Genomic DNA, 13911 nt, shown 5'->3' with positions numbered 1-13911 from the left:
GACAGTAACACCACCACATAGTTGCAAAAGAAGGCTCACGGCACTATAGCCCAACAGAGACTTGTTATGATCTGAACTGGAAGCCTAAACGAAGAGGAAGAAACTGCCATGCCAAAAAATTCCCCTAAAAGGAGTATATAGTGGCCTATTCTAACTGCCTGTTTAAAATGAAAGGCATATGAGGCAAATAAATTAAGTGCAAGTCCCGAGAATGATATGGATATGCATCAAAGCCAGTTCACTTTGGCGTTGTCCTTCTGTTCCTCTGGTCCTCCTTCGCTCTGTTCCTAGTCAAGTCCAGAAATAATGTTCACGCTGTACCTGTACTGCATGAGCACAGAGGTTTACAGAGTTCATGTCACAAAAATGCTCTTCACCATCCCACCATCAAGGCCTTTCTTTCTAAGCAGATATATTTATGTAGTGAAGCGCATGCTATAACGATGACCAGATTTCATGTGTTTGATATATCCCTGTGTGTTCTAATATATTGCTTTTCTGGCCCTTACTCAGCGGAAGACTGAAGTTCATAAGGAAGATCAAAACCCTTTGCAGTTGCTCTAGGTGCAGTCACCCTTTGGAGGGAAGATGAAAGCAGTTACTTTTCCCCTAAAGCTTTTAGGCTGGGGCACATGATGGGGGGAGGGAAGGAAGGGGGTGAAAGTGGTGGAATTCAGCAAGGGCACTGAGATTCTTTCAAAAGCAGTGTTGCGATATTTAGAAAAGATACTTGCCCACAGATCTGCTTCCCCTTGCTTTCGTATTTTAGTTCGCACTTCAGTTCCAGAGCCTGTACTCAGAAAACCACCAGAGCTGACTAGGCGAATTACCCTACTGCTGCTGCACTCAATTAGGGGGGCCAGTTTTCAGAAGCAGATGCAAGGTTCACTACCTGTGCAACTTGCAAGTCATTTTCAAAGAGAAACCTTTACTTTGAAAATTAGGCTCAAGGCATGCTGGTAAAACAAAGAAATGCCCAAATACCTTGCACCTGCTTTATCTATGGGCCACCTACATGCTGGAAAATACACACGGGAAGGGAGTGTTAATTCTATAAAGTAGGTGCTAACATTTAAGCCCCAGTTACGCAGGTGCAAAAATGCGTCTCAGAGCTATTCTGTAACTATGCACATGTCTTCAATGGTGCACACACTGAAGGAGGTAGTGTAGGCAGGGCACACATAGGGTTACCATATGTTTGGATTTACCCGGACATGTCCGGGCAACCGGGCGGGTTTTGCCAATCTGGCCGTTTGTCCGGATTTCTGGACAAATGGGCAGGCCCACCCGCCAGCCTGCCCATTTGTCCAGAAATCCGAACAAACGGCCAGATTGCTAGCCTCCCCTCCCCTTACTTACTACTGCCCTGGTGGTCTAGTCATCTCTTCCGCCTTCGTGGCAGGAAAGAGCCCCCCTCTTTCCTGCCCGGAGCGCTGCCCTGCATGCATCCTTCCTGTTGCTGATCTCGGCAGCGATTCAAAATGGCCGCCGAGAGTTGAAGTGACCTCGCGAGACTTCAACTCTCGGCGGCCATTTTGAATTGGCCCCGAGATCAACAATACGAAGGATGCATGCAGGGCAGCGCCCCGGGCAGGAAAGAGGGGGCTCTTTCCTGCCCCGAAGAGGTCACTAGACCACCAGGGCAGTAGTAAGGTAAGGGGAGGGGGGTGACGGGGAGGGGGAGTGACGGGGTGTGTGACAGGGGGGAGGGAAAAATGTGAAAGGGGGCGGAGCGAGGGCGTGAAAGGGGATGGGGTGGTGCGTGAAAGGGGGTGGGGTGAGGTATGAAAGGGGGCGGGACATGTGTGCATGGTAACCCTAGGCACACACACAGAATACTGTTAAGGTACGCTATCTCTATGGCTGGCATAAGTGTTCACATCTAAGGATACACCTAGCCACTCGGTTTTCAGGATATCTATAATGAATACGCATAAGATAAATTTGCGTGCCCTACCTCCACTGTATGCAAATTTATCTCATACATATTCATTGTGGGTATCCTGAAAACCTGACTAGCTAGGTGCGTCCTGAGAACTGGCTTGAGAACCCCTGCTTTAGAGAAAACTAGTGTAACCCTACACTTATGCCAGCCATAGAGATAGCGTCATTCACAGTACGTAAGATAGACACGTGCCCCGCTCTAAAGGAAAGCAGGCGCCTACTTTCCTTTATAGTACATGTACCAATCAGGCGTCTCTGCATATTTATAGTTGCATTTTTATAGAATTACCCTTGGAATACTCATTTTTTTTCAAAGGAAAAACGTAACTGCATTTTGAAACAATGACTCTAAATTTAGCTCCTGAACACGGAACAATTTTCTAAGATGGCGTTAGGAGCCCAGATCCCTTTAAAAACATGTTCAAGTCCCTGACATCATTGTGTCTGCTAAAAAAATATCGTATGTACATGCTTCCAACCAGTGGCGTAGCTATGTAGGGCCATGGGGGCCTGGGCCCCCATAGATTTGGCCCTGGACCCCCTTGCCGATGACCCTCTCAACCCCCCCTCCCGCCGCCAACCCGCCGTCGCCTGCCTTTGCTGACGGGGGACCCCATGCGTATAACTAAACCAGTATGCGAGCAGAACTATGGTAGCTCATGTATATTGATATAGGACAACTTGAAAACCTAAGCGGACTTCTGTTCTTAGAGATTACAGGTCACGTATCCAACAGTGTTACTGCTCCGCCTTAAGAAAATATGCCAAGGGCCAGACTGATTAGTTGGTGCTCAAAATTAGGCGTCGGGAAAAATCTGCACCAAGCCTATTCTATAAAGGGCGGTATGGGTTGAGTGTGTTCTGTAGAATAGCGGTTAGCACAGATTCCCGTGCCCAGTTCTGGGGAACAAGGACACTTACGCCTGGCGAAAATCCTGGCATGCATGTAAAAAAAGTTACACCCGGTCAGAAAACCTCCCCTGTCTCACACATACACGCACGATCTCTCTCTGTGCCACACAACACACACAGTTCATCCCCCCCCCCCCCCCACACACACACAATTACTGACTCACACACACACACTCTCATTCTGACAGAGAAAAAAAAAAGTAACACCAAATGTAAAAAAACACAAATATGACTGTTATAATAAATTCACTGTTTCACTGTACTGTGTTGCACTTTTACAAACTATCAATAAAAAAAACCCCCAACATATATTAAAACAGTTCAGGTCAAAACAAACACAGATAGATAAAACCCCTGCTGGCGCCTGTTTCGTCTGATTGAGAAACAGGCCTTTCTTACTAGTGCTTTAATAAATCTAGTCCAAAGTGCACAGGGCCTAATGTTCAAAAGGGTTTAAGCAGGCTCAGCTGGCTATCCGGCAATATTTGGTAATGCCCAAGTGGTTAGTGCTGCTGAATATTACCTGTGACCGCCAGGCACCGTTCAGTTTGCGCCAGGATGGTCCATGGGAGAAGCCGGAACTTAAACCAGTTAGTGGTGATGTTCAGTCCGCTAACCAGCTAAGTAAGCAGATAAAAACTTTATACACTGAGCTAAGCAAGCACTGGTCTGAATATCGGTCAGTGTCCGATTATTTATTATTTATTTACTTATTGAGATTTATGAAGAGATAAATCCAAGGCGGTGTACAGCAGGTACAATTTAACGTCAAACTTACAATTTTGTTAAGAGCATAACAAGAGTAAAATAACCAAAAATAAACATAGATACAATAAATGAGGTAAAACTTGAAAACAGTAAATTGAAACCTAATAATAGAACTACTGTGAAACAGTATTATTTATTATTTGTTGCATTTGTAGCCCACATTTTCCCACCTATTTGCAGGCTCAATGTGGCTTACATTATGCCGTAATGGCGATCGCCATTTCCGGAATGAGAAATACAAAGTGGTATTGCATTAAAGTTCATAAGTGAACTTTAAAATAATCTCCACGAATATTGCCTCCTCCCTCAAAACACCCAGGGAGAATCTGCTACAGTACAAGGAGAAATAAAGCCACAGACAGAATCCCCCTTGTAGTGACATACAATCCAGAGCTGGAAAAACTGAGGAAAATCATAAGAGATCTACAACCTATACTCCAGGAGGATGAATTACTGAAAGACATAGTTCCATCCCCACCAGTACTGGCCTTCCGACAGCCACCAAACTTAAAACACAAGCTAATCAGAAGTAAACTTCCATCACAGACTGAAAAGGAACAGAAGGGCACACGTCCCTGTAATTTATCCAGTTGCAAACTATGCCAAAATATTTCACAGGACCCCACAGTCATCAACAAAGGAAAGATATTCAACATAAAGGAATCTTTTACTTGCTCATCTTCCAATGTGGTATATATCATTCAGTGTAAAAAATGTAACGAAGGATGCTATATTGGAGAAACAGGCCAGATGCTTAAGACAAGATTCAATTTACATAGACATCACATGAACAATACTGGTGCCAGTAGGGCTCCCACCCCTGTTGGTCAGCATTTTACAGGACCAGGACACTGTACCAGTGACTTCACAGTGATAATCCTGAAAGGTAACTTTAAAACCATACAAGAACGTAAGACCTTTGAAGTCAGAATGATTGAATATTTTAACACCCAACAGAAAGGACTTAACAAGGATCTGGGGTTCCTAGCCCATTATAAACCATAAAGCTGTATGTTGATCACCCCACCCCTCACCTATCCACATCCATCCTGTTAGAATATCAATGATATGCTTTGATGTCCCCATGCATACCTGCGACCCACCCCCATCCTCCCACCCTGTCAGACTGTCATAGTAATGCTTGAATGTTTTCACTTATATACACTGTCAGCTAGCACATTTGCTTATTTCCGATCTGACGAAGAAGGGCAACCTTCGAAAGCTAATCAAGAAATGTATTAAGTTATGTCCAATAAAAAAGGTATCATCTTATTTTCTTTTCCATGTTTTATTTTGTTTGATTTCTATTGATAACCATAAGTGATAGAGTAAATTAAGCAGTCAGGTATGGAGAGTTCATTACTGGAATGAGAAATAAAGTGGTATTGCGTTAAAGTATCAAAAGTCTACACATTTAACAGCAGTGGAATTCAAATACCAGAGATACGATGCAATGTTAGCATAATACTAATGATACACCTAATAATCATGCAGTACATTTCTGGGTGACTGCACGTACCTGGATGTTCAATGCCAGAGCCTGGACGTGGCCCAGTATTAAATATCCGGGGTGTGGCTTAAAAGCCATTGACCACTACAGACTAAATATCTACCCGAGTAATTATTAAATACACCCTACCGAGAATAACAGGGCTCAATTACTGTAATGTATTATATTTAAGACTTAGTTCTAAAAATCTCAAAAAGCTTCAACTAATTCAAAAAACTACTGTTAGATTGATTTTTATACTGAATAGATTCACCAGTGTTTCTAATTATATGAAAACACTTCATTGGCTTTCTGTAACGGAACAGGTCCTGTTTAAAGCTTTCTGCTTATCATTTCAGATAGTTTAAGGCAGGGGCGTAGCCAGACACCCAATTTTGGGTGGGCCTGGGCCCAAGATGGGTGGGCAGAAGTACTCTGCAAGTGATTTGGTCTCTTCCTCTCTCGCCTGCATGCCATATGATCTCTCAAACTTCCCCCCCCCCTCCCCTGCTTACCTTTTAAATAGCAGATTTTCACTGACAGCGAGCAGCAACTAATACACACTGCTTATGTTGGCCCCACAGCCTTCCCTCTGATACAACTTCCTGTTTCCGCATAGGCGGGAATACATCAGAGGGAAGGCTGTGGGGCTGGTGCGAGCAGTATGTATCAGTCGCTGCTCACTGCAGGCAAAGATCTGGTATTTACAAGGTATGCAGGAGGGACAGTTGTTGGGAGGTTTCGGCTGGTGGGGCTTGGGGAATCCCTGCCAGCCACATCAAAGATGTGCTGCTACTGGGTGGGCCTGAGCCCACCCGAGCCCACCCTTGGCTACGCCACTGGTTTAAGGTACTGCTTCTCAAATCTTAATTAATGTGGTTTCTACATCTTTTTTGGCTCATCTCCTAGATTATTTAAGCAGCTTATTCTTTGTCCTATGTTTTGTAGTCAAATTCGTTTTTCTAGCATATTTAAGTCTATTTTCACAGTTTATATTATACCACTTTGGAATTCTCTTCCTTCTGTTGTTCGAACTGAATTAGCTTATTTTGAGTTTTCGTAAACAATTGAAATCTTATTGGCCGATGTTATTAGATTTCATATTTCTTATTTTTATTTTGTCTAATAATTATAATTATCTTAACTGTGAATCACATTGAACCCTTATTTTAAGGGGAAACAGAGATTAATAAGAATAACATTGACATTGGCTTGTATTATTATTATTATTTGTTGCTTTTGTATCCCACATTTTCCCACCCATTTGAAGGCTCAATGTGGCTTACATATTACCGTTAGCGGCGTAAGCCGATTCCGGTCTGAACAAACACATGATATGAATGAATACAAAGTGGTAGTGTGGTGGAATGAGGTGCAAGTAGTGTTCATTGCGGTCTTCGGTTACATTGTGTCGCAAGTGTCCAGGTTTTTTTATGTTGGGTTGGTGGGGTATGCTCTTCAGAACAGTTCCGTCTTTAGTGCTTTCCGGAAGTTTAAATGGTCGAACGTAGTTTTTACTTCTTTTGGCAACGCATTCCATGTTTGTGTGCTTAGGTGGGAAAAGCTGGATGCGTAGGTGGATTTGTACTTGAGTCCCTTGCTGCTTGGGTAGTGGAGGTTTAGGTATGATTGTGTGGATTTTGTAGTGTTTCTGATTGGCAGGTCGATGAGGTCTGTCATGTATCCCGGTGCTTCACCGTAAAGTATTTTATGAACGGTCGTGCAGATTTTGAAAGTGATACATCCTTTGATTGGTAGCCAGTGCAGTTTTCTCGGAGTGTGGGAAAATGTGGGATACAAAAGCAACAAATAATATGCATTAAACCTTATTATTGCTGCTTAATAAGTGTGGGCCTAAGTTTGCAGCCAAGGCACTAGATAGTTAAGGGGGTCTTTTACTAAAGATTAGCTTGAGTTATCTGCAGCAGGACCCATTTTATCACTGTGGGCCCTGCTGCAATAACTCAAGCTAATCTTTAGTAAAGACCCCCTAACTGACTTACCCACAAGTACAAAGAACATCAGTGTGCAACATGGGATTTGAACTCTGGTTTTCCTCCTTCATAACCCACTGTGCTAATCACTAAGGCCACTCATCCACTCATAGCCAGACAGTTTTAAGTTAAGTACACTACTGAAAATGTAACCTTGGAGAAAAGTCTTTGTGAAGTCAGGTTGTTCTGTGCTGTGATAAGAAGTGCATGTAAGACTGATCTACACTATCTACAAACAGAAACACCTGCATTAACGCCCAGTGATTGTACATGCTCTGAAACATGCATTCATTCATAGGAAATCCATCAGCTCACTGCCCGACTTCTCTGTCCAAGCGGCATTTTCATCTGATGCTGTCCTGCGAACATTATTGTTAAAATAATGTGGCTCATCAAACATCACTTCACAACGTTGTGCAGGCAGCCAGGAAAGGAGAGCCTCACATTACATTGGGTAGGGGGAAGAGTTAAAATCGTAGCAGCTAACACACAGTACAGCATGGCCCGTTAACAAGAAGCAAAAGTCCCCAACATGGTAAGCAGCTCCTATCAGCCCTCCTTGCACTGTCTGCCTTGTGTCACTGCAGAACACAATCAATACACCTTTGATCAATGGAACAGGGTGGTGACAGGTACTCTCAGTTCATGGTGTTTAGTGGGTATTGACAAGCCAGTAATGATCAAACTGCAGCGTGTCACTCAGACTGCTGGTATTAGCATTCTTTAAAGGTCAAAGCTAAATCTGTTCAAAGTCCACACCCCGTACACAACACAGGGAGACATGGAGCTCATGGAGATAAAAGAGGTGGCTCTTAGGTACAGTGTCCGACATGACTTACATAGATAGGCAATGTGTGCAAATATGGACAGCAATTTTCAAAGCTAATTTGGTGGCCATACTCATGCAAATAGGCTTTTTGAAAATCGCCTGCCCTATCTGTGGGTACAATTACAATGTAGTGCCACTATGTGAGGAATTTTAGTCACAAAAGGGAAGGTGATCCTGGAGGCAGTGCCTGGAAATACACACACATTTTTTTTAGCTTTAAAAAGCGTTCACGTTACTCTGCTTAGAAAAGGCACCTACACCAAAAAGAGGTGCAGATGTGTGCAAGTTAATTTTGCATTCAGACATTTTCTAAGTATGTACACAGAAAATGGGGCAAACTCCAGGGTGGAAAGTGGACATAGTAACATAGTAAATGACAACAGATAAAGACCTGTACGGTCCATCCAGTCTACCCAACAAGATAAACTCATTTTACATGGTACGTGATATTTTATACCCGAGTTTGATTTGTCCTTGCCTTTCTCAGGGCACAGACCGTAGAAGTCTGCCCAGTACTGTTCTTGTACTAAGTTCTGAAGGTAACGTCGAAGCCCCTTAAAATTTACACTCCAGCCCATCCCTATCTATTCAGTCACAATCAGGGCGTAGACCATAGAAGTCTGCCCAGCTCCTGTTTTGTTTCCAATTACCGGCGTCGCCACCCAATCTCCACTAAGATTCCACGGAACTATTTCTTCTAAACAGGACTCCTTTGTGTTTATCCCACGCATGTTTGGATTCTATTATCGTTTTCATCTCCACCACCTCCCACGGGAGGGCATTCCACATATCCATCACCAGTGCTTTTTTTGTAGAAAAAAAGGTGCCGGTACTCATTATGGGCGGGGTCATCACATATGGCTCCACCCCTATGATAGCCACACCCACATTGGCCACACCCCTTATAGCAGCCATGGCGCATATAAACAGACATCATTGAAAATATACTAGTATAGGAGAAAAAAAATAACATGATTTTTTTCATTATAAAAATTTTCTGTAAGCTGTTACAGCTCCAAGTATACCCAGTGCAAAATAAGACAGCAGATATAAACACTAAAATGAAAATAAAATGATTTTTCCTAACTTTGTTGTCTGGTGACTTTGTTTTTCTATCCATATTGGTCCCAGCCTCTGATTCTGCTGCTCTCTATCTGTTCTTTTAACTCCGTTTCCAGGGCTTCCTTTCCATTTATTTCTTTCCTTTCCTCTTCTTCATTTCTTGCCCTACATCCATAAGTAAAAGCTGGATCCTCCTCTGTGGAATTGACTGGAGGAGGTACAACGTGGATCCAGCTTTTGCCTATTTTCTCCATCCATGTGCAGTTTCTTTCCTCTCATTCCTTTCCCTCATCTCCATCCATGTGCATCTTCTTTTTTCTTTCCTCCGCTCCATCCATGTCCAGCATTTCTCCTCTCTCTTCCCTCCCCTGTATCCATATAAAGAAATAATTCTCTCTCCCCTCTCCTCCATCCAAGTGCATTTCTCCTCTCTCCCCGCCACCCCTCCATCCATCCATGTCCAGCAATTCTCCTCTATCTCCTGCTCTCTTCTCCATCCATGTCCAGCATGTCTCCTCTCTCCCCTGCCCTCCCCTCCCATGTCCAGCAATTCTTCTCTGTCCCCTGTCCTCCCCTGCCATGCATGTCCAGTGATTATCCTGTCTCCCCTGCCCTCCCCTTCCATCCATGTCCAGTATGTCCCCTCCTTCCCCTGCCCTCCCCTCCCATCCATGTCCAGCGATTCTTCTCTGCCCCCTGTCCTCCCCTGCCATCCATTCTTCTCTGCTCTGTCTTCTCCTGCCATCCATGTCCAGCAATTCTTTTCTGTCCCCTGTCCTCCCCTGCCATCCATGTCCAGTGATTATCCTGTCTCCCCTGCCCTCCCCTTCCATCCATGTCTACTACTACTATTTAGCATTTCTATAGCGCTACAAGGCGTACGCAGCACTGCACAAACATAGAAGAAAGACAGTCCCTGCTCAAAGAGTCCAGTATGTCCCCTCCTTCCCCTGCCCTCCAGCCCCAGCATCAGACCCTTCTCTACAGATTAGCCCCAAACCTCAGCGTCTGTCCTTGGTCCCTTTTTCTCCCAGCCACAGAGTCAGACTCTTCTCCCTAAATCAGCTCCCTTCTCCCAGCCCCAGCAAAATATCCTTCTCTCTCCTCAACCCCTAGCGCCCAGCATGTGCCCTGTTCTCCCATCCCCAAGGTCTGCCATTCATCCAGCCCCCACATCAGACCTTCTCCCTACCCGACGTCGAGATCCAGCGCCCCTGCCCCAGCTGCCCGCCCTCTTGGCTTCCCGACAGCCCTGCTGCTTTCCGGTCCAAACCTCTCCCCCCCCCCCCACTCCGCGATGCGTTGCTGAGAGGACCAGGCTCGCCTCCTCCTACTTCCTTCCCTTCGCTGTTCACTGTCTCTCAGTGTCCCGCCTTCGCGGAAACAGGAAACACGTCACAGGAAGGCGGGACACAGAGGCAGCGAACAGCGAAGGGAAGGCAGGAGGAGGCGAGCCTGGTCCTCTCAGCAACGCCGGCGCTGTGACTGCACGTAAAAAAAATAAATAAAAGATTGAAACGCGTCGCGGAGGGGGGGGGGGGGGGAGAGGTTTGGACCGGAAAGCAGCAGGGCTGTCGGGAAGCCAAGAGGGCGGGCAGCTGGGGCAGGGGCGCTGGATCTCAACGGGCCTCCAAAACTGAACACAATACTCCAAGTGGGGCCTCACCAACAACTTGTAGAGGGGCATCAACACCTCCTTTCTTCTGCTATTTATGCCCCTTTCTATGTAGCCTAGCATCCTTCTGGCCACAGCCGTCGCCTTGTCGCATTGTTTCTTCATCTTCAGATCATCCGACACCAACACCCCAAGATTTCTTTCCTGAGTCGAGCTTACTAATCTCTCCTCTCCTATCCGGTATTTGCCTTTGGGTTTCCGCACCCAAAGTGCATCACTCTGCACTTCTTGGCATTAAATTTGAACTATTGCTCACTTCCGGGGTATGTACAGTCCTTCGGGTCTTCCACTGAACTTGATATACACAAACAAAACCCTGTTAACACAATGTATGCATGTGTTTCAATAGTGCAATGAACCAGATATCATTCCAATTTTATATATATATATATTTTTTTTTAATTTATTTTTTTTAATATGCATTCAAGTAGTGCTCAGTGACTGGACAACCACCACTAGACTGACTAGCTGCCTTTAAAGGTGTTATATCTATTAATATATCATAGCACTATGCCACCTTCCTACCTCTGATGTTATGGTATAGCTGCTGTGAATACTGTGTATATTCCTCATCCAAATGAAAAATTGTTCAACAAACCACTTATCTTAGTGCTTGAAGTGGACGCAGCTATGGCTAGTGGAGGTCCCAGTCACTTTAAAAACGTGCAGTGAACCATAAATATTAAAGGAGTCTTGAACCAGTTCTTAGTTATCAGCTGCTCTTGGGCAGGGTGATCTGCAGGGCTTCGTTCTGTTTCTGTGAGTCTGACATCCTGCACGTTGTACATGCAGCAGGACGTCAGACTCAGAAGAAACCAAACACAGGAAGGCGACTTTGGCTGGCAGGGGTTGGGTCCCCTGCCAGCAAAGGTACAGACAGCGACGGATGGTGGGTGGGTCGAGAGGGGGAGGGGTCAAACTTGTTGGAGGTGGTGCTAGCGGCGGCAGGGGGTGTCGGCGATGGCGCCGGGGGGAGGGGTTGGCGGCGCCGGGGGGGGGGGGGCTAAAATGTGCCCCCTCACCTTGGATCTGGCCCCCCCTACCGCTGAAGTCTAGATACACCCCTGCTGTGGGCCCACCAAAAATGATAGATCTGGCTACGCTACTGGGTTAGAGGAGCAGCAAATGGAGAAAGCGACAGTGTCTTAATTGCACATCTTTATATAGAATTTCCTCACTTTTTAAAGGCTGTTTAAATAGTGTTTATTAGAATAGATTGATACCAAAACACACAGAGTATTGGTAGATCTCCAAAAACTGAATTGCAAATAACTGGGGGGGGGGGGGGGGGGGGGGGGGGGGGGGGGGGGGGGGGAGGGAGGAGACAGGAGCAATTAAATACATACAGGTGGTAGGCAACACCAATAAATTTATTGTTACTTACTTTGTGATACTCTCACTAGTTCAGTCACACTGAAAACACCCGACGTGACAAAACTGTCCTGGAAGCCCAAATGTCCTATAAAAACAAACAAAAAAAATTTAAATATAAAAAGACTGTAAATACAGCAATTAGCACGGACATAACATATCATTTTTCTGCATAATTCTAGAATGTGGAGTCTCATTTCCGAAAGCACTAATCACTGTTTACGTAGAAAGCTAGTTAGATATAAAACCACATGCTTTTTCACTACCCTGTGGCTTGCAAGGAATGTTTGCAGAGCCCATTAACAGTGCAGAAGACACTGAGATGTTAAAAAGAGTCTGAGAAGAAACGTCTTGAAGGGAGAAGATACTTCATGGCCCCAAAAGATGACTCAGGAGTGATACTCGTAAAAACTTTGTTACCCTAGGAACTTGACAATATAACTCTTTTCTTATGGTATTTTAAACATTATTGCCTCCAGGGAACATTTGACCATAAATACATAAGTAATGCCATACTGGGAAAAGACCAAGGGTCCATCGAGCCCAGCATCCTGTCCACGACAGCGGCCAATCCAGGCCAAGGGCACCTGGCAAGCTTCCCAAAGCACCTGGCAAGCTATCCATTTTTAGCAATATCTGAACGTGCATTCTTTTTACACTACAAACACACAGGGAAAGACTGCTTGAATCCGGTGAAAATAAAAAGGGATTTAAAAAAAAACACTTATTTCATACAAAATACCCTGAATGCAAAAGAAAAATCATACACTCTTATTTGCAGTATTCAAAGAGATTGCTTTAACTCTAAAACTTCACCGGACGTATTTCCTTCTTCAGGATAAGTTGCAGAAGTCATCAAACACTAATTTTGTTTTATGTGTGGCATCATGATATAGAGGGTTTTTTCTTCGTTTAGCTGCAAATTGTCTCACACATGAATACTGTCAGGTGTGCAACAACAAGGGAAAGGTTGAGAACCACTGCTGTAGTGCAACTTCGGCCCACCAGAGATATGTTTCAAACTCATTTGTGGAACACTAGACCAGGGGTGTGCTGGTAAATTTTTAACAACAGGCTCTTTCTCCTGACGTAGCCAGTTCTGCAGTTGGAAGGGCCAGGGGTGGCCGGGGGGGGGGGGGAGGTGGAGTGGGGGAGCAACACTTGCCTCTCTCTCCTCCCTCCCTTTGTGTGGGCACGCTAGGCATACCTTTGCTGGCAGCCAATAAATGGACTGCCACCACTCCCAAAGTCTTGCTCTGAGCAGCATGCTGGAACTTCTCTCACATGCTCGAGAAGTCCCAGCCTGCTGCCCAGAGCTGGAAACAAGGAGCGGGGAGCAGCAGTAGTCTATTTACTTGGCTGGCAGGGCTCAGCATCCCCACCAGCAAAGTAAAAGAGAATTCAGCAGGGGGCCCAAGCCCACATTTTGGGAGCCAGTTGTTAAAGTAGCCATGGAAGGCCCTACTTTCACAACCGGCTCCCAAAATTCTTAAACACTTAACAACCGGCTCTTGCGAGCCTGTGAGAGCCTGCTCCAGCACACCACTGCACTAGACTGAAGGAACAATTAGCTAGTCAGGTTTTCAGTAGAGATGCCAAGGCTGGACGATCCCAAGGAGTGAGACTTGCCACTCCAAAGAATGAGATGCTTCTGGCTGTGTATCTTGGAGATCATTCCGGAAACATGCAAGCCTTCTATTGCTTTGTAAATGAAAGAAGCAATATGTCAATTTTAGAGGGCAATTCTATAACTTGGCACCTCAATATGGCCACCATAATGGGATAGGCTTACCACCAATTCCATAATGGCACTTATTCTGTAAGTCTTCTATAAGTTGTGGGTTGTGGCTCAGGCACATACCCCCTC

General features: G+C 45.1%; 1 protein-coding gene across 4 annotated transcripts in view; it reads right to left on the bottom strand.

The window, feature by feature from the left end:
* Positions 1–13911, bottom strand: part of NFIA (nuclear factor I A) — a 649330-nt gene that overhangs the window by 231151 nt on the left and 404268 nt on the right. For all 4 annotated transcript variants that reach the window (XM_030206347.1, XM_030206348.1, XM_030206349.1 and 1 more), the window contains exon 4: positions 12058–12132. In XM_030206347.1, coding sequence (XP_030062207.1) covers positions 12058–12132 — 75 coding nt within the window. The remainder of the gene's footprint in view (positions 1–12057; positions 12133–13911) is intronic.

This window comes from Microcaecilia unicolor, chromosome 6 (genome assembly GCF_901765095.1).
Source record: "Microcaecilia unicolor chromosome 6, aMicUni1.1, whole genome shotgun sequence".
In the NCBI taxonomy this organism is placed as follows: Eukaryota; Metazoa; Chordata; class Amphibia; order Gymnophiona; family Siphonopidae; genus Microcaecilia; species Microcaecilia unicolor.
The sequence above is the reverse complement of the archived record's forward strand: the minus strand, read 5'-3'. Positions and strand labels throughout refer to the sequence as shown.